The sequence below is a fragment of the Callorhinus ursinus genome, unplaced genomic scaffold (genome assembly GCF_003265705.2).
Source record: "Callorhinus ursinus isolate GAN/ISIS: 27379988/994484 unplaced genomic scaffold, GSC_fseal_2.0 scaffold60, whole genome shotgun sequence".
NCBI lineage: Eukaryota > Metazoa > Chordata > Mammalia > Carnivora > Otariidae > Callorhinus > Callorhinus ursinus.
This window is the reverse complement of record NW_027397122.1, coordinates 1,724,166-1,745,328: the sequence shown is the minus strand read 5'-3', so window position 1 is coordinate 1,745,328 and position 21,163 is coordinate 1,724,166. Positions and strand designations below refer to the sequence as shown.

At 36.1% G+C, this 21,163-nt stretch overlaps 1 protein-coding gene and 1 pseudogene across 1 annotated transcript; both read left to right on the top strand.

Annotated features, from left to right (window-relative positions):
- The first annotated feature begins 1,417 nt into the window (after positions 1 to 1,417).
- Positions 1,418 to 1,488, top strand: LOC112809823 (U4 spliceosomal RNA; annotated as a pseudogene).
- Positions 1,489 to 5,018: 3,530 nt separating this feature from the next.
- On the top strand, positions 5,019 to 5,489 carry LOC112809759 (large ribosomal subunit protein eL32-like). The gene has a single exon (XM_073885011.1). The coding sequence runs from the start codon at positions 5,067 to 5,069 to the stop codon at positions 5,472 to 5,474; it is 408 nt and encodes a 135-aa protein (XP_073741112.1). The 5' UTR covers positions 5,019 to 5,066; the 3' UTR covers positions 5,475 to 5,489.
- The last annotated feature ends 15,674 nt before the right edge of the window (positions 5,490 to 21,163 follow it).

Here is a 21,163-nt window from a genome sequence, read left to right as displayed (position 1 = left end):
ATCTGTTTGGACACAGAGACTGGGAGAAGAAAAGGAAGAAAGGCTCCCATGGAAAAGTGAGCACTCCAACTAGAGAAAAACGTCTTCAAGTCCCTCCAAGAAGGAGGTCACAGACAAGATGCCTTAGAAGGGCCCCAACTGAAATCACCTTGATTAGGAGGCATCTGAGCTAGGAATGCAGGTATGTGTTAAAGCATGTCCATCCTGGGATCCTTTGAATGCAACTCGCTGCAGACTGTCTGTCGACCAGGTGAGGTGGGGTGGGCAGACTTTCACCAAGAGCCCTGCCAGAGTAAAGCCTTGGTAATTGCCTGTGATTGGTCCTATAAGTTCATACATAGGAATTGGGCCCGGAGTTTATTACTGAAACTCTTCCAAAACTTCCAATATTTGCCTTGCCGTTAAATAGACGAATTTAAAATCAACAACAACAACAACAACAACAAAAAGTAAAGAAACTTAGCGGGAATTAAAATGTGTCTAAATGTGTTCTCAGTGCCCTGAAACACATTTTAACGTGGAGCTAATGATGGAGTAGATGAATTTTCATCATTTTCATTTTCATATTTGACAGTGCCTATAATATCGTTCCAAGTAGGTATTTAGAGAAAAAGTTCCCAGGATATATGATTAAAGTGGTACAGGAAAGGTCTCTGATGCTTGGAATATTTTATGTGTTTAATAATTAATATGGAGAAGCACTTACAGAATGGCAGAGCAGAGTCATCCAAAAATCTGTTCCTCCATAAAAACAATGAGAATACTGGCAAAAATAATCAAATCTATTTTTTAATAACTCTGGAAACTAACCAAGGGCATGTAACAATTACTGATGAAAAATGACTAGATTTTTGTAAGAACCATGAGTTGTGTAACATTTTTACCTTGCAGAATTCACAGCCTCCTCTCCATAGCTCTGTGGTAACCCTGAAACCAACAGCACTGCAACTATGTGAGCTATGAACAACACCAGCCTAGCAGGATTAAAATTAAAAGGATTTAAATCAGAAAAATATTTGCTTTCCAAACACAGTGGAATGAAGTTAGAAATAAATAACAAAAGAAAATTTGGAAAATCCCCAAATGAGTAAAAATTAAAATCACACTCCTAAATAACCCAAGGATCAAAAAAAAAAAACAAAAAACAAAAAACAAAAAACAAATCACAGATTAGAAAATAATTTGAGATAATAGAAAATGAAAATACGGCACACAAAAACTTAGGATATGCACCAAAAGTAGTGCTTGGAGTGGAACCTAATTGTGCATGCCTATATTTGGGAAAGAGATCTCAAGTCAGAAACCTAATATGCCTTTAAGAAAAAATGGAGAAACAAAAGATCATACTAACTCCAACTAGCAGAAGTAATAATAATAATAAACATTAAAACACAAATAATTGAAATAATGAATATATAGCTTTGCGCAGTGGCAGTATCGTAGCCAATGAGGTTTATCCGAGGCGCGATTATTGCTAATTGAAATAATGAATATAAACATAATTAGAAAATCAACAAAATCAAGACTGGTTCTATGTAACGTTCAACAAAATTGACAAACATTTAGCTATCCTGACAAAGAAAAAAAGACAATATTTAGTTAGTAAAATCAGGAATAAAAAGGGGATACACTACTCTCCTTAAGAAATGAAAAGTATAAGGGAATGCTGTGGATAGGTATATGCCAATAAATTAAGTTACTTAGATGATACAGACAAATTCCTAGAAAATACGAAGTTTCAAAACCAAATCAAGAAGAAATACATATGTATGAATACACATGAATGCATATGTAAAGACATTGACTTTTTAATCAAGAAATATCCTATAAAGGAAATCTGAAGCCCAAATGACTTCACTGGTGAATTCTACCAAACCTATAATAAAGATTTAAGATCAATAATGCTCAACTGTTCCAAAAGAATATAAGATGAAGGGGCACTCATCAGCTCACTTTATGATGCCAGTGATACCCTAATACCAAAATAAAACACCCTCTACAAGAAAACTAGGGATTGGTAGCCCTTACGAATATAAACAAACAAACAAAAAAAATCAAAACAAATTCAGAAACATATAAACAGGATTATGTACCATAATGAAGTATGATTCATTTCTGGAATGCAAGAATGATTTCAAGTAGAAAAATCAATAAATGGGATACATTATATTCATTTTATAATGGACAACTTTCACATGACCATCTCAATAGTGACAAAAAATGCATTTGGCAAAATCCAACAATGCACAATGATCAAAACACTCAGTAACTAACAATAGAAGGAAAATTCCTTAACTTTTTAATGAATGTGTTTGGAAAGACCCAAAGTTAGGCTGCCTGGGTGGCTCAGTAAGTTAAGTGTCTGCCTTGGGTTCAGGTCATGATCTCAGGGTCTTGGAATAAAGCCCCACATTGGGCTCCCTGCTCAGCAGGGAGCTTGCCTCTCCCTCTCCCTCTGACCCACCCCCCCCAACTCATGCTCTCTCTCTCTCTCAAATAAATAAATAAAATCTTTAAAAAAAAAAAAGACCCAAAGGTAATTTCACACAATATAATATAATGCTTGACATCTAAGATCAAGAACAAGAAAAAAGTGTCCACTTACTACTTCTATTTAACATGTACTGGAAGTTTTAGCCAGGAAAATTAGAAAAAGAAAATAAATAAACAAATAAGTAAGTAAGTAAATAAATAAATAAAATCCAGAAAGAAAAGAATAAGTAAAACACTATTGCCAGAAGACGTGATCTTTGATTATAGGAAAACCTAAGGAATCAACAACAAAAAAAACCCAATAGAGCCAATAAATGAATTTAGAAACATTTCAGGAAATAAGATAAATATTTTAAAAACGGTTGTATTTTTATATTTAACAATAAATAACTAAACATGAAATTTAAAAAATTACACAAGATAGCAATAGAATAAAACTAGAATCAAATTAAACAGACGTGCAATACTTTTAAATTGAAAATTATAAAGCTTTTGAAATACACTAAAAAGAGTGAAATAAATGGTAAGACATCCCATGATTGTGACCAGAAAGCTAAATATTAAAAAAAGTTAAATATTGTTAAGACAACAATGGTCACTAAATTGATCTATAATTCAATACAGTTGCTACCAAAAGTTCAGCTCCAACTTGTAGAAATTAACAAGCTGATGTTAAAATTCAGATGAAAATATAAGGAACTCGGGATAGCCAAAACAATTTTTTTTAAAGATTTTATTCATTTATTTGAGAAAGAGTGAGGAGCGTCAGGAGAAGCAGACTCCCCGCGGAGCAGGGAGCCCGATGTGGGGCTTGATGCCGGCACTTTGGGATCACGACCTGAGCCAAAGGCAGACACTTAACCAACTGTGCCACCCAAGTGCCCCAGCCAAAATAATTTTTAAGAAAAAAAACTTGGAGAACTTATACTGCCTGATATCAAAGCTTACATTAAAGCTATAATATCAGGAGTGTAGTACTGGACTAATGGTAGACATATAGATCACAGAGATATAAGGGAGAGTTCAGAAAAGAAACATAACTTTTATGTTCAATTGATGTTTGACAGGAGTAGCAATACAATTCAAAGGGGAGGGGTGACGATAGCCTCTTTAACAAATTTTGTGGAGGGGTGCCTGGGTGGCTCAGATGGTTAAGCGTCTGCCTTCAGCTCAGGTCTTGATCCCAGGGTCCTGGGATCGAGCCCCACATCAGGCTCCCTTTTCAGTGGGGAGCCTGCTTCTCCCTCTGCCTCTGCCTCTCCCCCTGCTCATGTTCTCTCTCTCTCTCTCTCTCTCTCTCTGTATCTCTGTGTCTCAAATGAATAAATAAAATCTTAAAAAAAAATTTGTGGAAACAACTAGATATCCACATGTAAAAAAATGAAGTTGGATCCTTTTGTTACCCCATACACAAAAAATAACTCCAAATGCATCATATACCTAAAAGTAAGAGCTTTAACTATAAAACTCAGAAGAAAATATAAGTATAAAGCTATGTGACATTGACAAGGAAAAACAAGGAAAATAAATAAAAGGCATCTATATTGAAAAGGAAGAAATAAACATCTGTTTGTAGATGACATGATCTTATATGTAGAAAACCCTCTAGAATCCTACCTTCCCCCCAACATTCTGGAACTAATAAATATATTCAGCAAGGTTTCAGAATACAAAATCAACACATTATCATCAATTGTGTTTCTATATGCTAACAATAAACAATCTGAAAAGGATCCTAAGTAAATAATTAATTTCCAATATAATAAAAAAAATAAAAATGCATAGAAATAAATGTAACCCAGGAGGCAAAAGGCACTTACACCAAAAAATACAAATACCACTGAATGAGGTTAAAGCAGGCATTACAAATGGAAAGACATCCCTTGTTCATGATTGGAAGAATTAATATTGTTCAGATGTTGATACTTCTCAAAGTGATCCACAGATTCGATGCAAAATCTCCTAAAAGCCCAATTTTTTCATGTAGAGATGAAAAAAAAATATTCTAAAATCAATATGGAATATCAAGGTACCCCAAATATCCAAAAGAATCTTGAGAAAGCTATACAATGTTGTGTACATCACACTTTCTGATTTCAAAACTTACCGCAGACACATAAACCAATGGAATAGAATAGAGAGCCCTGAAACAAACCCTCACACAGATGGTCAAATGACTTTTTGACAAGATTGCCAAGACTCTGCAACAGTGAAAATATGGTCTTTTCAACCGATAGTATTGGAAAAATTGGTACATCCACATTCGGAAGTGAAGCTGATTCTTACCTTATGCCATATACAAAAAAAAAGTAGCTCAATATGAATCAAATAACTAAAGGGGAAAAAACTATAAAGGTCATTATAAACCTCTTAGAAAAAGCCTTAAGGGCACACTTTATGGCATGGTATATTTCATTCATGACTTGAATATGACACCAACAACATCAGAAACAAAAAGAAGTATATACTTTGTATTTCATCCAAATTAAAAACTTCTGTGCATTAAAGGACTCTAGGGCTCTCTCTTTCTCGGCGCTGCCTGTGGAGGTGGCCGCCATCTGTTACTGGGCATCATGGCTGCCCTCAGACCTCTGGTGAAGCCCAAGATCGTTAAAAAGAGGACCAAGAAGCTCATCCGGCACCAGTCAGACCGCTATGTCAAAATTAAGCGCAACTGGCGGAAACCCAGAGGCATTGACAATAGGGTGCGCAGAAGATTCAAGGGCCAGATCTTGATGCCCAACATTGGTTACGGGAGCAACAAGAAAACAAAGCACACGTTGCCCAGTGGCTTCCGGAAGTTCCTAGTCCACAACGTTAAGGAGCTTGAAGTGCTGCTGATGTGCAACAAATCTTACTGTGCAGAGATTGCTCACAATGTCTCCTCCAAGAACCGCAAAGCTATTGTGGAAAGAGCAGCCCAGCTGGCAATCAGAGTCACCAATCCCAACGCCAGGCTGTGCAGCGAAGAAAATGAATAGACAACTTGTTGTGCACATCATATTTGTGTTAATAAAACCATAAAACCTAAAAAAAAAAAAAGGACTCTAGGAAGAAACTGGGGAGACAACCCCAGGATGGTATAAAATATTTATATTTTATAGATCACATACCTAATAATAGATTACTATTCAGAATATATATTCTGAATATACAACTCCTTTATTTCAACAACAACAAAAATTTAAAAAGGAACGAAAGACCTGAATAGACGTTTATCCAAAGAAAATATACAAATGGCCAATAATTACGTGTAAGATACTCAATATCGCTAATCACTAGGGAAATGCAATTCCAAAGCACAGTGATATGCCACTTCATATTCATTATGATGTCCATTATAACGAATGAACAAACGAACAAAGAACAACACCAACAAAATAAGAAGTGTTGGCAAGAACGTGGAGAAATCGGAAGCCCTGTGTGTTGGTCGTTGGAAATAAGATAGTAACAGGTGCTGTGGAAAACAGGATGATGGTTCCTTAAAAAGTTAAACATAGAATTATCACAGAATCCAGCAATTTCATTTCTAGGGACACAAGCAAAAGAATTGAAAGCATGGACTCAAATAGGTATTTGAACATCAATGTTCCTAAGAGCATTAGTCACAAGTGGCAAAATTTGGCAATACTAGGATCCATCTACAGATGAATAAATAAACAAAACCGTATATATGTGTGATGGAATTTTATCAAGCCTAAAAAGTGAAATTTTGATATATGCTATAATACAGATAAACCTTGGAAACACTATGCTAAGTGAAATAGACTGGTCAAAAGACGGCAGATACTGTAGTATACTTGTGATGTTCCCACAGCAGTCAAATTTATAGAGAATACAGAAAATAGAATAGTGTTTTCTTTTTCAGTGAGTAAGAATCCCCATCTTTCACGTTGGGATGATAAAAAATGTTTTGCAGGTGGATAGTGGTGATAATTGTACAACAATGTGAATATACTTAAATTGATCAAACCTACACTTAAAAATAGTTAAAGTGGTCATTTTTATGTATATTTTACCACAATAAAAAAAGGGGGGGAAACAGGAAAAAAGAAGATAAAACAAGGTGGTCTCATCTCTTTTTCCACAGAGAGGATCACATGTGAACACGACACACAAAACTGCTGCAGCAACTTTTCAGCCACGAGGGAAGCCAACCTGGGGCAAAGCCCTCTCACAAAAGATGACACAGGGAAGTGATGGAAAAGACCCGAATCCTTAATAATAACACGGAGCCAAATAATTGTACCATGCTTGGTGCTTACCCAAACCCTAGCCATCCGATGATGTGAAATCATGAAATTCTTTACTGTTTAAACATTTTTTAAAAAGCGGAGCTATCAAGCCACACACACACACACACACACACACACACACACACACACACAACACAGAAGAATTTTAAATGCATACTGCTAAGTGAAAGAAGCCCATCTGAAAGAGCTACACATTGTATGACTCCAACTGTATGACATTCTGAAAAAGACTGAACTTTAAAGACAGTACAGAGATCAGTGGTTGCCAGAGGCTTGCAGAGCAGAGAGGAAGAGGGATGAGTAGGGGGCACCAGGAGATATTTAGGGCAGTGAAGCTATTCTGTAGGATATTATAATGGTGGATACATGTCATTGTATATTCATCAAAACCCCAAGACCATACAACACAGAGAGGAAATCCTAATGTAAATTATGGACTTTAGTTAATAATAATACATAGATTTTTTTCATTAATTGAAATAAATGTACTACATTAGTCAAAATGTTAATGGTAGAAGCAGTGGGGGGACAGTGAGTGGGTAAATGGGGATTCTGTACATTCTGCTCATTTTTTCTTTTTAAAGAAAAATCTGTTAATGTAGGGATGCCTGGGTGGCTCAGTCAGTTAAGTGTCTGCCTTCGGCTCAGGTCATGATCCCAGGGTCCTGGGATCGAGCCCCGTGTCGGGCTCCCTGCTTGGCAGGGGGACTGCTTCTCCCTCTCTCTCTGCCACTCCCCCTGTTGTGCTCTCTCTCCCTGACAAAAAAAAAAAAGTTTATTAATTTAAAAAGTAATTACTAACATTTATATAGCACCCGACAAGAGCCAGTTAGGATGGGAGGTTTTTCTCCAAATCAGACACAGCCAAGTGTCACCAAGCCTGCCTCCGAATGAGACAAGCACATAAAGAATAAGGTAGTGACTGTACATGATCCAGCTCCTAGTGATTTGTCCTTGGATAAGACACTGAGTTGAAACATTATACTTATGATCCTTAAACCCTTGTCTTCAGGGTAAAGCACAAGTATTATAAACTAAGAATCATGCTTTTAAAACTGCCTGCACATGACACAGTACTTAGGTTTGTTGCTAATAACGTCCGCACATGATATACTCACAGATATCTATTAATGATTTTTTTTTCTATCAGTGATTTTTGCCGCAAATGCTGGAAAAGTCTGATACAAGTTACTATACCTCAGATTGATTTATTTATTACATTTATGAAATCTTGCCTCCCAAACTGATTCCTGAGATCTAATAATGCAGTTATGCAGTTACGTTACCCAAAAGGAAAAGAAACAAAGAAATATGGAAGGTATTTTCAGCTCAAGTTTTAAATGAAATGGAGAGTTAATAATGTATTCTACAGTACTCAAATGAGTTTCTCTCTGTCTCTTCGTCTCTCTCTCTCTCTCTCTCTCACACACACCTTGATACTAATTCTCTTATTTTGTTTACTATCTTACACAAAAACTTATATAGTTCCTACAGATTTGAGGGTAGGTAAAATTCTTCACAGCTGGTAATTAGGCATGCACTGCATTTTGTCATTTTGTCATCCTAGTATGGTAGATTATTATAAAAAGGATATTCTATTGTGAATAAAGCCTGTGCTTGAAATCAAAAGACTTGAGTTTATGTCATGACATAGCCACTTATTAGTTCTGTGTTAACTTTTTACCTGTAAACCTCACTTGCCCTGTCTCTTAGGCTCTTCTGCTTAAAAAAAAAAAAGAGAGATTAATTATAGCTTGTAGAATATTAAATAAACACACAATAGATGTATGAATGTGCCAGAAAGTATCATGAAAAACATGACTCAAATGCTTCTGCAATTGTAATGCGTTTAAGCCAAATACAATTCAGAGCCTATTTTTTGTGGCTATCAAGTTTTTTTAAAAAGTCATAATTAAATCAAGTAAGCAGATTTCTTCCTATCTGCTTGCTCACCTACCCTTCCTAGGGATACTAGGAAAGTAAAGTGGGTGTTCACTTTTCATGGGCAGGTTAATGGGGCACGTTCTGTGATGTGAAGGAAGCCAGAAAGGTTCAAAGCAACTTAAAATACACCAGGTAACATATTCATAGTTCATAGAAAACTGAGTCTTTTATGTGAATAGAAAATCAGGAATTTCTTACCTAGACCCTGAAGGAGATCTTGGAGATAACTCAATTTGTACTATGTTAAATACAGCTAATTTTAGACATTTTTTTTTAATATAAGAGAATAGTCACTTTTTTTTTTTTCATGCTGGGCGTGGAGCCAGGCTTGAACTCTTGATCCTGAGGTCAAGTTATTTTAAACACTTTGGAGGAGAATAAAGCCTTATTAAAAGGTCCCATTCTCTCCTCCGACTCATGATCAATGCATCGTATCATTCCACACTCAATTCTGTAATAGGGGGAATGTAGCATGTCTGAACTCATAACGCTTCTATTTTCCTTGCTGGTCATAGCCTAGAGCTTAGAAACTTCTGCTTCGCCCTGCACGTAGGCATGCTACCACTGAGATTTGCAATAACTGCCTTTTACCTGAAACCTACCTTACCCAAGGAGGTAAGGGAGTATGTACAGAAATGATTATGCTACATTTAATATTTACAGGAATGACACGACCAGATTATTGTACATAAAGATCAACTGAACAAGGCTGAGGAGTTACATGACCTTCCTCAGATGTCTACAGACATCAGTCACCTTTTGACTACAACCCTCTCCCATTTTCCCCTTTTGCTAACAAAAAAGAAGCTTGGCTTTCATGCCCCGAGGGGATGGTTCTTTGGCACAGTGGACTACCATCTCCTTGGTGTGCTGGCTTTCTGAATAAAGTCACTTTCCCTGTCCCAACATCTTGCTTCTTGACTTACTGGCCTGTCATGCAGTGAGCAAAATGAGCTTACACTTGGTTACAATTCCATACACAGAGTCGTCACATCACTACCTTTATGTAACTGCAGGTCATCAGGGCATGATGTAAGTATAAACCTTCCAACAAATTAAAAACCCTGAAAGCGGACCTGGGTGTTGATAATATTTGAGCGAAGTCTAGAATACACTAGAAAATTATGAAAGGCAGGATTTACTGAAGTCAAAGAAATTATAAGATCCAGGGCAAGAGGCCTTTCCTGTCCTTAAAATGGATTTAATCTCTTAGATAAGAGTCTTACTGCCCCTTGAGCTGTGATGAGCCTATGCTGAGGAGCTCAAAGACATCTTGCTCCCAGTCTTTGCTCCTGCTGCAGGGCTGTGGGGGGCAATGGTCAAGAAAGAATTATTGAGATGTTGGATGGTACAACTTAGTAAATTTATTTAAGTAGCACAGGGACAGGACCTGTGGGCAGAAAGAGTTGCACTTTTTGCTGTATGAAGCTAGTGATTATATGTTTAGTGGTCAAAGGGGAGGGGATGTGCAGGAATTATTAGATCATAAATGTCTTCTTCAAATTTCTACCCGTAAAATGACTTTTGCAAGATTTCTCTGGTGCTTATCATTCAATTTGATATTAATTATCAGTGAGATATGTTGGCAGTCACGAGACCCTTTATTTTTAAAGATTTTACTTATTTATTTGAGTGACCTCACTGAGGAATTCTTAATCTCAGGAAACAAACTGAGGGTTGCTGGAGTGCTGGGGGGGTGGGAGGGATGGGGTGGCTGGGTGATAGACATGGGGGAGGGTATGTGCTATGGTGAGTGCTGTGAATTGTGCAAGACTGTTGAATCACAGATCTGTACCTCTGAAACAAATAATGCCATATATGTTAAGAAAAAAAAAAAGATGAAGATAGCAGGAGGGGTAGAATCAAGGGGGGGAAATTGGAGGGGGAGACGAACCATGAGAGACGATGGACTCTGAAAAATAAATTGAGGGTTCTAGAGGGCAGGTGGGTGGGGGGATGGGTTAGCCTGGTGATGGGTATTAAAGAGGGCACGTTCTGCGTGGAGCACTGGGTGTTATGCACAAACAATCATGGAACACTACATCAAAAACTAGTGATGTAATGTATGGTGATTAACATAACAATAAATATTTAAGGAGAAAAAATAAAGAGAGACAGAGAGCAAAAGAGCAAGAGCAGGATGGGGAGGGGCACAGGGAGAGGGAGAAGCAGACTTGCCGCAGAGCAGGGAGCCCGATGTGGGACTCGATCCCAGGACCCTGGGATCATGACCTGAGCGGCAGGCAGACACTTAACTGACTGAGCCACCCAGGCGCCCAAGACCCTTTTAAGAATATAGCAACCAGCACGTATTTGATCCTTATCAAAACCAGCTGTAGGTCAGCCTTCTGGACTAACTGCACATTTTTCTACTTCTAGCCCTCATCACTCTTGGATCAAGGAAACATTATCTATAGAGATGTACCTAGAGGATTAGGTATTCAGGTAGAGAGGTGCTGATGGTCTTGTCTAAGGACATACAATAATGAGATTCTGAAGAAGGAACGAGGTCTTTTGTCAAGGATTTTCTTCTGTGTGGTTCAGTCTCCTTAAGGAAAGGACAGAAAACCAGTGGATTCTTTGCATCCGAAGCTTGTGCACAAGAAGAGAAGTGCCATAGAGGTTAGTCCCTAAAATTAACAGATCCATCTTCAGCCTCCACCAGGCTTTCCAAACCAGCCTGATAAAAATAGGGCAAAGGATTTTCCCTTCCAATTACATGAAAGGAATGATATTTGATTAACCCCACAAACCAAAATCATCAAAATGAAATCTGAAAAAAACACAAATATCTATATTTCTTTTGTATCCTATACTGTGTGAGTGTCATTCTCTGAACAGACTCTCTGTGTTTAATAAACTGAGTAAGGATTGGCTAGTTGTAGTTCATTGACATAAGGAAAACTGGTTACATGAGAAGAAAAGGAGATTATATATCAGAAGACTTAACCTAAAAATACAAAACCGAACCAAAGTGAAGTAAAGTAGATTGAGGGGTTAAAATTTTCCAGAAATTGTATTAAAAGTCCACCATCAGAAAACCTTCCTGCTTCTTCAGATTAAATTTTTGTATGCTAAAAATATTTTCAGCTTTTCACTCTGGCCCACACACTGCTTTGCACTTGAAAAAAAATTTCCAATCTAAAATTTAAATAATGGACATACATTTTCAATTTTTCTCGACTTTGTTTACTTTTATATACTGGAACCCTTACAAAGATAACCATATGTAGTCATCAGGTGGAGAAATAACATTTTATACATATAGTATATATGTGGTAACATATAATATTTATATATAAATATAAGCATGCAACTCATACATATGCTTGTGCATGCTTGTAACATATATACTTACGTCATATATGTATAATGTGTGTATGCATGAGTGTGTGCATGAAAAACAAAACCATTTAGTCTCCTTTTCACCCATGAATCTCATACGTACTATAAAGGATTAATTAGAATAGTTTAACCTTTAAATTATAAGTTAAAAGCCCAGAAAAATACTTTCATGTCCATGCACTTTGAAGTCTGGATTTATTTTAATTTGCTTAACAATCAAACTGAATTAGCTTATTTAACCAAGTCAATTTCCCATTGAGTAAAATATTTTTAATCACTAATGTCAAAATTCATCCTATATTTTTCAACCAGTTCTTTCCTGTTCCAAAATTATATAAAAGCTTTTAAGGTACAAACTGCTTTGTGTACTCATAGAAAGCACAGTTTTCATTTAAATATGCATTAATGAGTAATTAAAAGCAATATGCATTTACATATGCATTAAAAAGTAGTTAAAATATGTATATGATTGAATGTGACAGACTTAGTAGAATATTTTGATCATAATATGTAGGATAAATATATTTTTTAAAGATTTTATTTATTTATTTGATAGAGAGAGACACAGCGAGAGAGGGAACACAAGCAGGGGGAGCGGGAGAGGGAGAAGCAGGCTTCCCATGGAGCAGGGAGCCCGATGCGGGGCTCGATCCCAGGACCCTGGAGATCATGACCTGAGCCGAAGGCAGATGCTTAATGACTGAGCCACCCAGCCGCCCCTAGGATAAATATTTTAAGTAAAAGGTAAGATATTGTGTATTTCTTGTTCTCTCATCCATCAGAATTTGCTTTTAGTCAGACCAGCAGCCCCTGAGCTCACTGCCCCGTGATCCTTAGTACCCTGGAATTGGAAAGCCCGTGATACTTTAATTACAGAATCACGGGTTGTGCCTACACCAGCTTTTCAGGAGTCCATACATTTAAACTAAGTCGGCCAGGTTACTTTTACACTTGTCGATACAGAATGGTAGCAAAACATATTTTTATATTAAGTGTCACTCGACATAGCACAAAACCCTGTGCATGGGGATTTAAGTTTAATTTATTGCTTAATTTAGGAGTGATCTTTGAAATGCATGGCTTTCCTGGCTATATTTACTGTACAAGCCAGTGTCTATTATTTATCCAACTCTTCAGGCCCAAACCATGGAACTTTTTTTTTTTTTTTTCAAATCGGCATCAACCTGAGGGTCATACTTCAGGCAAGGTTTTCTGTTTCTTTTTGTTTCATTTTTGTGCCCCCACCCCAGCCTCATCCACTTCAGAGAAAATTTAGGAAACCAAAAAGGCTGTTTATCAGAGCACTCTTCTTTGTGTCACCGTTCCCACGTTCTCCATTTTTGACTTTTACTCTTGTTGACTTGCTGGAAAAGGGGAGGAGACATATAAATGTGACCGAAAATAATGCACACAGCCCAGAGCCTGAAACTGAGAAAGTGAATGATCAAAACACGGGAGAAAGGAGGAAAATGGGGTACGAGACACTAAATGTGCCAGGAATCATGTTTCCTGTTCTTAATTCTACACTAGCCGAGTCTGTGAGTTCATCACTTTGAGGATACATCTGTCATCTGTGACAAAGGGTGTTGTCCTGTCATCTCTGGAGTTAGCCAGCTGGGTCTACCATTTTCTCTCAGATATTTGCATTTTTTCTGAGTTTCAGATTCTTCGTAGGTTCTGAGTTGAGGCACATCCTCTGTGCTTTTTACAGTACATATGTTTAATTTCCCTTAATTATGCTTACTTCGATTTTGAAATTCTTAAAAGTGGACAGGCCAAGTTCCAACAGCTAGTGATACAAACAGATTGCCTGTGAGCTATTTGGTAGGCATGAGAAAGTCATGGCTTATGTAATACGAAGACATGGATTCATGGGATAATTTTATAGATGAATGCAGAAAACTGACAACAAACCTTCTGGAGTGATATTTCCAAACTACTGCACAAGTACTACAGAATAAGGCCTTGCACAGGTTAATGTTCACAAATGAAAACCTTGTAAAATATTGTTTTTAAGATGTACATAATAGATTTACCTGTGCAGGTAAAGATTAAATAAAAGGAAAATATTCCAACTTTACCAAGAAGTCACTAGATAACTTCCATGAGGAAATTTTGATGAAAGTATTATGTCAATGTTTAAAATCAAACTTGGCAAAACTTAAATATGCCTTCCAGTCTAAAAGTGGAGTTGGCTGATAACCCAGGCTTTTAAGAGTAAACTTTAGTTAAAAAAAGGAAATTTGGCAGAAAAGTGATGAATATGGATGAGATAATGATTTGGAATAATAAAGGAAATTCTGGAATGGTCAGGAGGGAATTTATTAGTGTATCTCATAGAAGAGAGGATGACAAAATAATCCACCTATCAAATTAGATTAACTGACAGGTAAATTAAGTATGTCAGAGAAACTTATAATTGTTTCAACCTGAGATGTAGAAAAGAAAGGCGAGCACAATGGAAATAAATGAAGGTCAGAATATATTTAAAGAAAATGCCACTGTTCTACAGATAACTCTGAATATAAAGGAAAAATAAACAAGTGGAAATGTACTGCCACAGAGGGATGCCATATATGAATAAATAATTCATTCACATGAATGTGTCAGTTTTGTACCCTTCTTGCATATAGAACCAACTCTTATATGTGAAATCAAGTAGAAAGATCACACTTAAAACCTCTGAGAATAATTGGGGTGCCTGGGTGGCTCAGTCGTTAGGCGTCTGCCTTCAGCTCAGGTCATGATCCCAGGGTCCGGGGATCAAGCCCCGCATCGGGCTCCTTGCTCGGTGGGAGGCCTGCTTCTCCCTCTCCCACTCCCCCTGCTCGTGTTCCCTCTCTCACTGTGTCTCTCTCTGTCAAATAAATAAATAATCTTTAAAAAATAAAAAAATAAAAAAATAAAGCCTCTGAGAATAATTGCATTTAAATGAGTTTCAAGACTGAGTTAATTACCCCAGATAAATTACATTTATTTGTTAAATAAATAATATAATACATAATAATATAATATAATAAATAATAAATTACATTTATTTGTTTAAAACGCTTTTAAAATTAAAAACCTCTATTAGTATGCAACATTTTATATTAATTTATATAAATTATTCCCTTCTATCAATGGATAGAATGGACAATATCTAGGATGCATTACCCACTTGCATTTCTAAAACTTGGGTCTGGTACTCCATCTTTCTTCTGTACCATTAGCTTTTTACTTTATTGAATGATTTGATTTACACATCAACATTTTCTAATTGTGTGGCCTATGAAATAAATCCAAATAAAATAGAAATCATTTCTCTGATCGCACATCTCTCTTTAGCTGATGCAATTTTATTTTGCTTACTCTCGCCCAAATATTCAGATTTCCACTCATACTGTCTTCAGTTACCTGTTTGCCCTTTGCTCTCTTTATTTTAGTTTTTAAGTGGACTTTGTTATGGATATATATATACACTATTAAGTGTTCAGCTGATGATTTTCCACTATGGAAATTTTGTGTATCCAATTACCCCCAAAAGAAATGATGCACTACCAGTACCCAAAAATTCCCTTTGAAGTTATTAACTACTGATTTTCCCAAAAGTGACCATCTTACATTTAAAATTTTTCTTTGTAAATGATATAAATGGAATCATATGCACATGTATTCTTTGATTTGGCTTATTTTTTTTCAATGTTATGATTGACACATTAACCCTTGAAGCGCATAAGTTATTTTTGGTGCTGCATATTAGTTCATTGTAAGAGGCATGCACTTCATTTTCCTATTCTGTTAGTAAATGGGCATTATTCTTGCTTCCAGTGTTAGATTAATGCCAAAAAGGCTGCTGCAGACATTCTTTTGCATGCATTTTAGTGCACAAATATATGCTAAAGGAGGTCAGCATCTACTGGGTCATAGGGAAGAATGCATTCAGTTTTAGTAGATCTTGCCACATTCACCAAACACCGTATTTTCTGTCGCTTTCATTTTATTCATTCTGGAGGTTTTATAGAGACTTCACATTATGTTATAATAGCATTTCTCTGATGTCTAATTATGTCGAGCGCCTTTATCATGTATTTATTATCAATTTGGATGTCCTCTTTGTCAAGTACCTTTCCAAGTATTTCATTCATTTTTATTGGTTTGTCTCCCTTTTTTACTGGTTTGTTTGAGTTTTTATATATTATGGATATGAGCTCTTTGTCAATTTTATATATGCAAATACTCCCATTTCGCTATGTGGCTAGCTTTTCATTTTTATGCTTTTTATGGTGAACATAATTTTTTGATCTTAATAAAACCTGTACCTCTGAAACAAATAATACATCATATGTTTTTAAAAAAAAAGAAGATAGTAAGAAGGGAAAAATGAAGGAGGGGAAATCGGAGGGGGAGACGAACCATGAGAGACTATGGACTCTGAGAAACAAACTGAGGGTTGGGGGGATGGGTTAGCCTAGCGATGGGTATTAAAGAGGGCATGTTCTGCATGGAGCACTGGGTGTTATGTGCAAACAATGAATCATGGAACACTACATCAAAAACTAATGATGTATGGTGATTAACATAACAAAATAAAATAAAAAAAATAAAAAATAAATAAATATAATTATTTTCCTTTATGGTTAGTATTTTTACAACTAAGGTAAAAGAAAAATCCTTATATTCTTCACTGGTATTAATATATTCCTCTATATTATCTTCAAAAAGTAATCTTATATGTTATTTAGATATACAATCCATCTGGAATTGATATTCACATATGTTATAGTTTCATAACAAAGACACTCTTTTCAGCATAAATATCCAACTGATCTAGTATAATTAAAAAGACCATCTATTTCCATTGCTTCTCTAACAATAGAACAAAGGTCTCTTTTCAAGGTTTTTGTCCCATATGACTCGTTTCCTTAAGGTTAAGTCCAGATGGATTTTTTTTGCATCAGTTTTATAAATCAGGCATCTCTGTATATTCCAGTGTCTGATTCCCTTTTCTATTTTGTTCTAATGCTACATTTTTAAAAATAATCATATTTTTAATTAATTAATTTATTTATTTATTTGAGGGAAAGAAAGAAAGAGTGTGGGGGTGGGGCAGATGGAGAGAGAGAAAATCTCAAGCAGACTCTGAGCTGAGCGTGGCGTCTGACACAGGGGTATGATCTCATGTGACCTGAGCTGAAATCAGGAGTTGGGCACTTAACCAACTGAGCTCCCCAAGCACCCTGAAAACATCCTATCTTTTTAATAGTTATTGATGTCCTATAATTTTATTTATATTCATTTGTCTATTAACAGAATTAATAGATCTTTAATAATATAGGAATGTTATTTTTGAAGAGTCTGCTTTTAGAGAATTTTCCTTTACCTATCTAGCACAAAATCATGTAATCTCTCTATATATACCGTTCTATGTACTTTATATATACTAACCCATTTAATACCCCAAATTACCCAGTGAGGTAGGTACTGTTACAATCCCCATATTGTGAATGAAGAAACATAGGCCAGAGGCACAGGCACAAGGTGGAATGTGAATCATAGTCACCTGGCTAAGCACAGTGAGTGGTCAGCAAATCTGTATTTGATCCAGGCATCCAGCTCTAACATAGGTGCCTTACGGACTATGTGATGTTAACCCTCCTTTCAGAGCTGTTTTTATTTTTCTTCTTAGAATACTCCAGAAGAGAATTGGTGATTGAGACAAGGTTTTTGCTGTAGAACTTGTAAGAAGAACTGATTTTAAGGATTGTTTTATCTGGCCTAGATTTAGATGCAACGTGAGAAGAAAAGTAGGAATCCTGAGTCACTACTGAGCTTGAGGCCTGACTTAATAAGTAGATGGTGGATCCAGTTATGGAGATGAGAAGCACTAGGAATATATTTGTACAATGGAATGAAGAATAATATTAAGTTAGAGATGCCTAAAAGACAACTAAATACAAGATTCAAGTAGGAAGTCTGAGGTGTAGATGTGATATTTAAAACCGTGAGACTAGAGGAGATCACCTAAAAAGAGAATGGACATAAAGAAAATAAAAGACCTAAGAATAAAGCTTTAGGGAATGCCAAATTTAAATTTCTGAGGAAGGAGGTGAAGACAGCTGAGATATTTGGGGGAAACTAGGTGACTGTGGGTCATGGAAATGTAGAGAATGGAGTGAGCCAGGGGAGAATCATCAGCCATTCCAAATGGTGCTGACAAACTGGTTGAAATTAGGACAGTCTGACCAATAGATAGGGCAATAATAACCTATATCCAGAAATTCCAAAGCAGAAAATGAGATAAACACTGATTAAAAGGAGTTAATAAATACTATATAATTTTACTTGTGTGTGGAATTTAAGAAAGAAAACAAGAACACAATGGGAAAAAGAGAGATAAACGACTCTTGACTCTAGAGAACACAGAAATGGTCACCAGAGGGGAGGTGGTGGGGAATGAAGGAAACAGGTGATGGGGACGAAGGAGGGCACCGGTCGTGATGAGCACCAGGTGATGTAGGGAAGTGTCCAATCACCACACTGTACACCTGAGACCAATATAACACTGTACGTTCACTGACTGGAATTTAAATAAAAACAAAACAAAAGCCGTGAGAGAAAAAACAAGTTGAAAAGAAAATGGGCGCTGAGGAACTAGAGGTAGGAATACAGGAAGCTTTTAAGGATGACATGCTCTAGGTGGACGGAAAGAAATAAGAGTAATAGAGGAATTGAGGACTCAAGAGAGATTACTAAACATATATGATATGGGATGCATTTGTATAATGAAAGCAATAACCCAGCACGTGACGAAGAGTTACTTGCCATAACAAAGTCCACTAATTTGAAATGCCTTTTTTTGTCATATCAATATAGATAAGTATTTATATAATGCTATACATAATAATCATACATATACAATTAACTCTATTTCTGAGCTTTAAGAAATTATTTGAATTAGGAGTCTTTGATAATATTTGGTTCCATACATTTGCTCTTCCTTTAAAAATTTTATGTTTTTTTTTCCCCCCTTGGGCATTTATTCTTCCATCTCAATTTTAGAATCATATCTTGAGATAATTTTATTGAAATTTTACATGAATATGGCTGAATTTGACATTTTTATAGTATCACCCTTCCCATTCATGAACTCAATATATTTCTCCATTTAATCACATCACCAAAAAGGTCCATACTTTTTTATTACACTATATGAGCATAATTATAATGCATTAAGATGATGTTCACCATGTATTGAAGGGTCTATAAATCATGTCACAAGGACAAATGTATGTGTTTAGTCTGGAAAATCATAACTTAAGACATTTGTAACAACACTCCAAATTTTTGAGAGATTCTTGGTAAAAAAGGGATTAAGTTTTTGTTTTGTTTTGTTTCAATTGCAAGAGACACGAAGGGGAAAAAGTTATGGAAAAGCAAACCTTCATCAATCCAAAAGAATCTTTTTATTGACTTGACTGCATGGTCATGTCATGAGTTTTTAATCCCTGCCCCAAACTGGAATTTGGAGAAAATAAAATGCATTCTTGCCTTGGTGAAATTAATCCTTTCTAGGATCAGAGGAGAACCCATGCATGGCTCATGTATCAGCTGGGCCTCAAATGGTGCACAATATTAGAATCGAAAAGTAGAAGGAGATCATATAACCAGACAAGAGCCTGAGCAAAAACAAAGGATAGAAATATACAAAGTATTCGCAGAAGACATGAGATAAACAAACATGGGTGAGTACAAGTTTGCACACATCATGGCTATTTGAAGTTAACTCGGGAGGGATGGTGGTAGCAACTGTGGATGGCCTTCCATATTAACTAATAGATTTTTGATACTTTTTTTTTTTTTCCATTAGCCAGAAGTGCTGCCTGGTTGGGTTTGGGTAGAATTTTCATGGTTATATTTTTCAATTTTTGTCTTTTTAAAAGAAAAGAAATACTTATATAATTAATGGGTGTACTTCATTTTGTTAGGCTCTGGACAACTAAAGATTTATAATGTAAATTAAATTATTTTTTCTGATAAAGTCATAAATATGATGGGGATTTTGTATCATTGAAGATGTCTTATTTTATTGATCTCATGTTGTCTTTGGGTTAGAAGGTGGAAGGCAGTAATGTATCCTTCAGACTGAGAAGATAATTTAATACTGAGAAACAAAGCCAGTCACTCCAGACTGTCTACACAGTTTTATTCAGGGTAACTTACTTACAGGGGTAAATAGGCAGGCAGAGGGATGATCCAGGGCATCCACAGCTATTCTGTGCAGCTATTCTCTACCCAGTTTCTGCTAAGCCCAGACCACAAACCATAGCTTTTTAGAGAGAGAGGGTCATGGTGGTGAGGTCACAGGGTAGTTATCTAAAGTGACCACCCGTGCACCAGAAGGGATCTCAGCTAGTTATCTAAAGTGATCACCTGTGCGCCAGAGGGGAGAACAAAATGGAGGTCCAAAGATGGAGTCAGTATTGCCAGCAGTCCAACATCTTGTCATATGGCCACCCTTGGACCACACAGCAGTCCATTTATCTGAGCCAGCATAGAACTTTTCTTTTCTTTTTCTTTTTGACTTGTTACTTTTTTTTTTTTTACGTTCTTCTGTGTTTAAGGCACTATAGCAGAGGGTAAAAAAGTATTCATTACAATGCTATTTATACCCATCTCATTTGATTAGTTAGTTCAATTTTTAACAATAGAAATAATTTCAATATGCATTTTATATCAAATGTAGCTGAACAAAAGTTTAATCATGAGCTGAAACTACCTATCTTGTCCACTACCACTCAACTAACTTACCAAGTTTTGTCACTTTATTTCATTCATATTATCTATCTTATTTAAAGTTCTTCACCTTCTTTACATACTTTCATAATATGATCTTTTTTCAATCACACTCAATATTACCCATACATACAGGCCCTCTCACATTTTCTCTAACAAAACAAATCATTTTTCCTTTGAAACATAACAAGTTTCTACTTGTCTTCATTGTGACACAGATAAGTGTTCTGGTTTAGCATTTACTAGCAGGTAGTAAGTTCCAATTAAGGAAATAACAACCATTAGCCAAAGGGAAAGAAAAAGGAAAGAAAGAAAGAAAGAAAGAAAGAAAGAAAGAAAGAAAGAAAGAA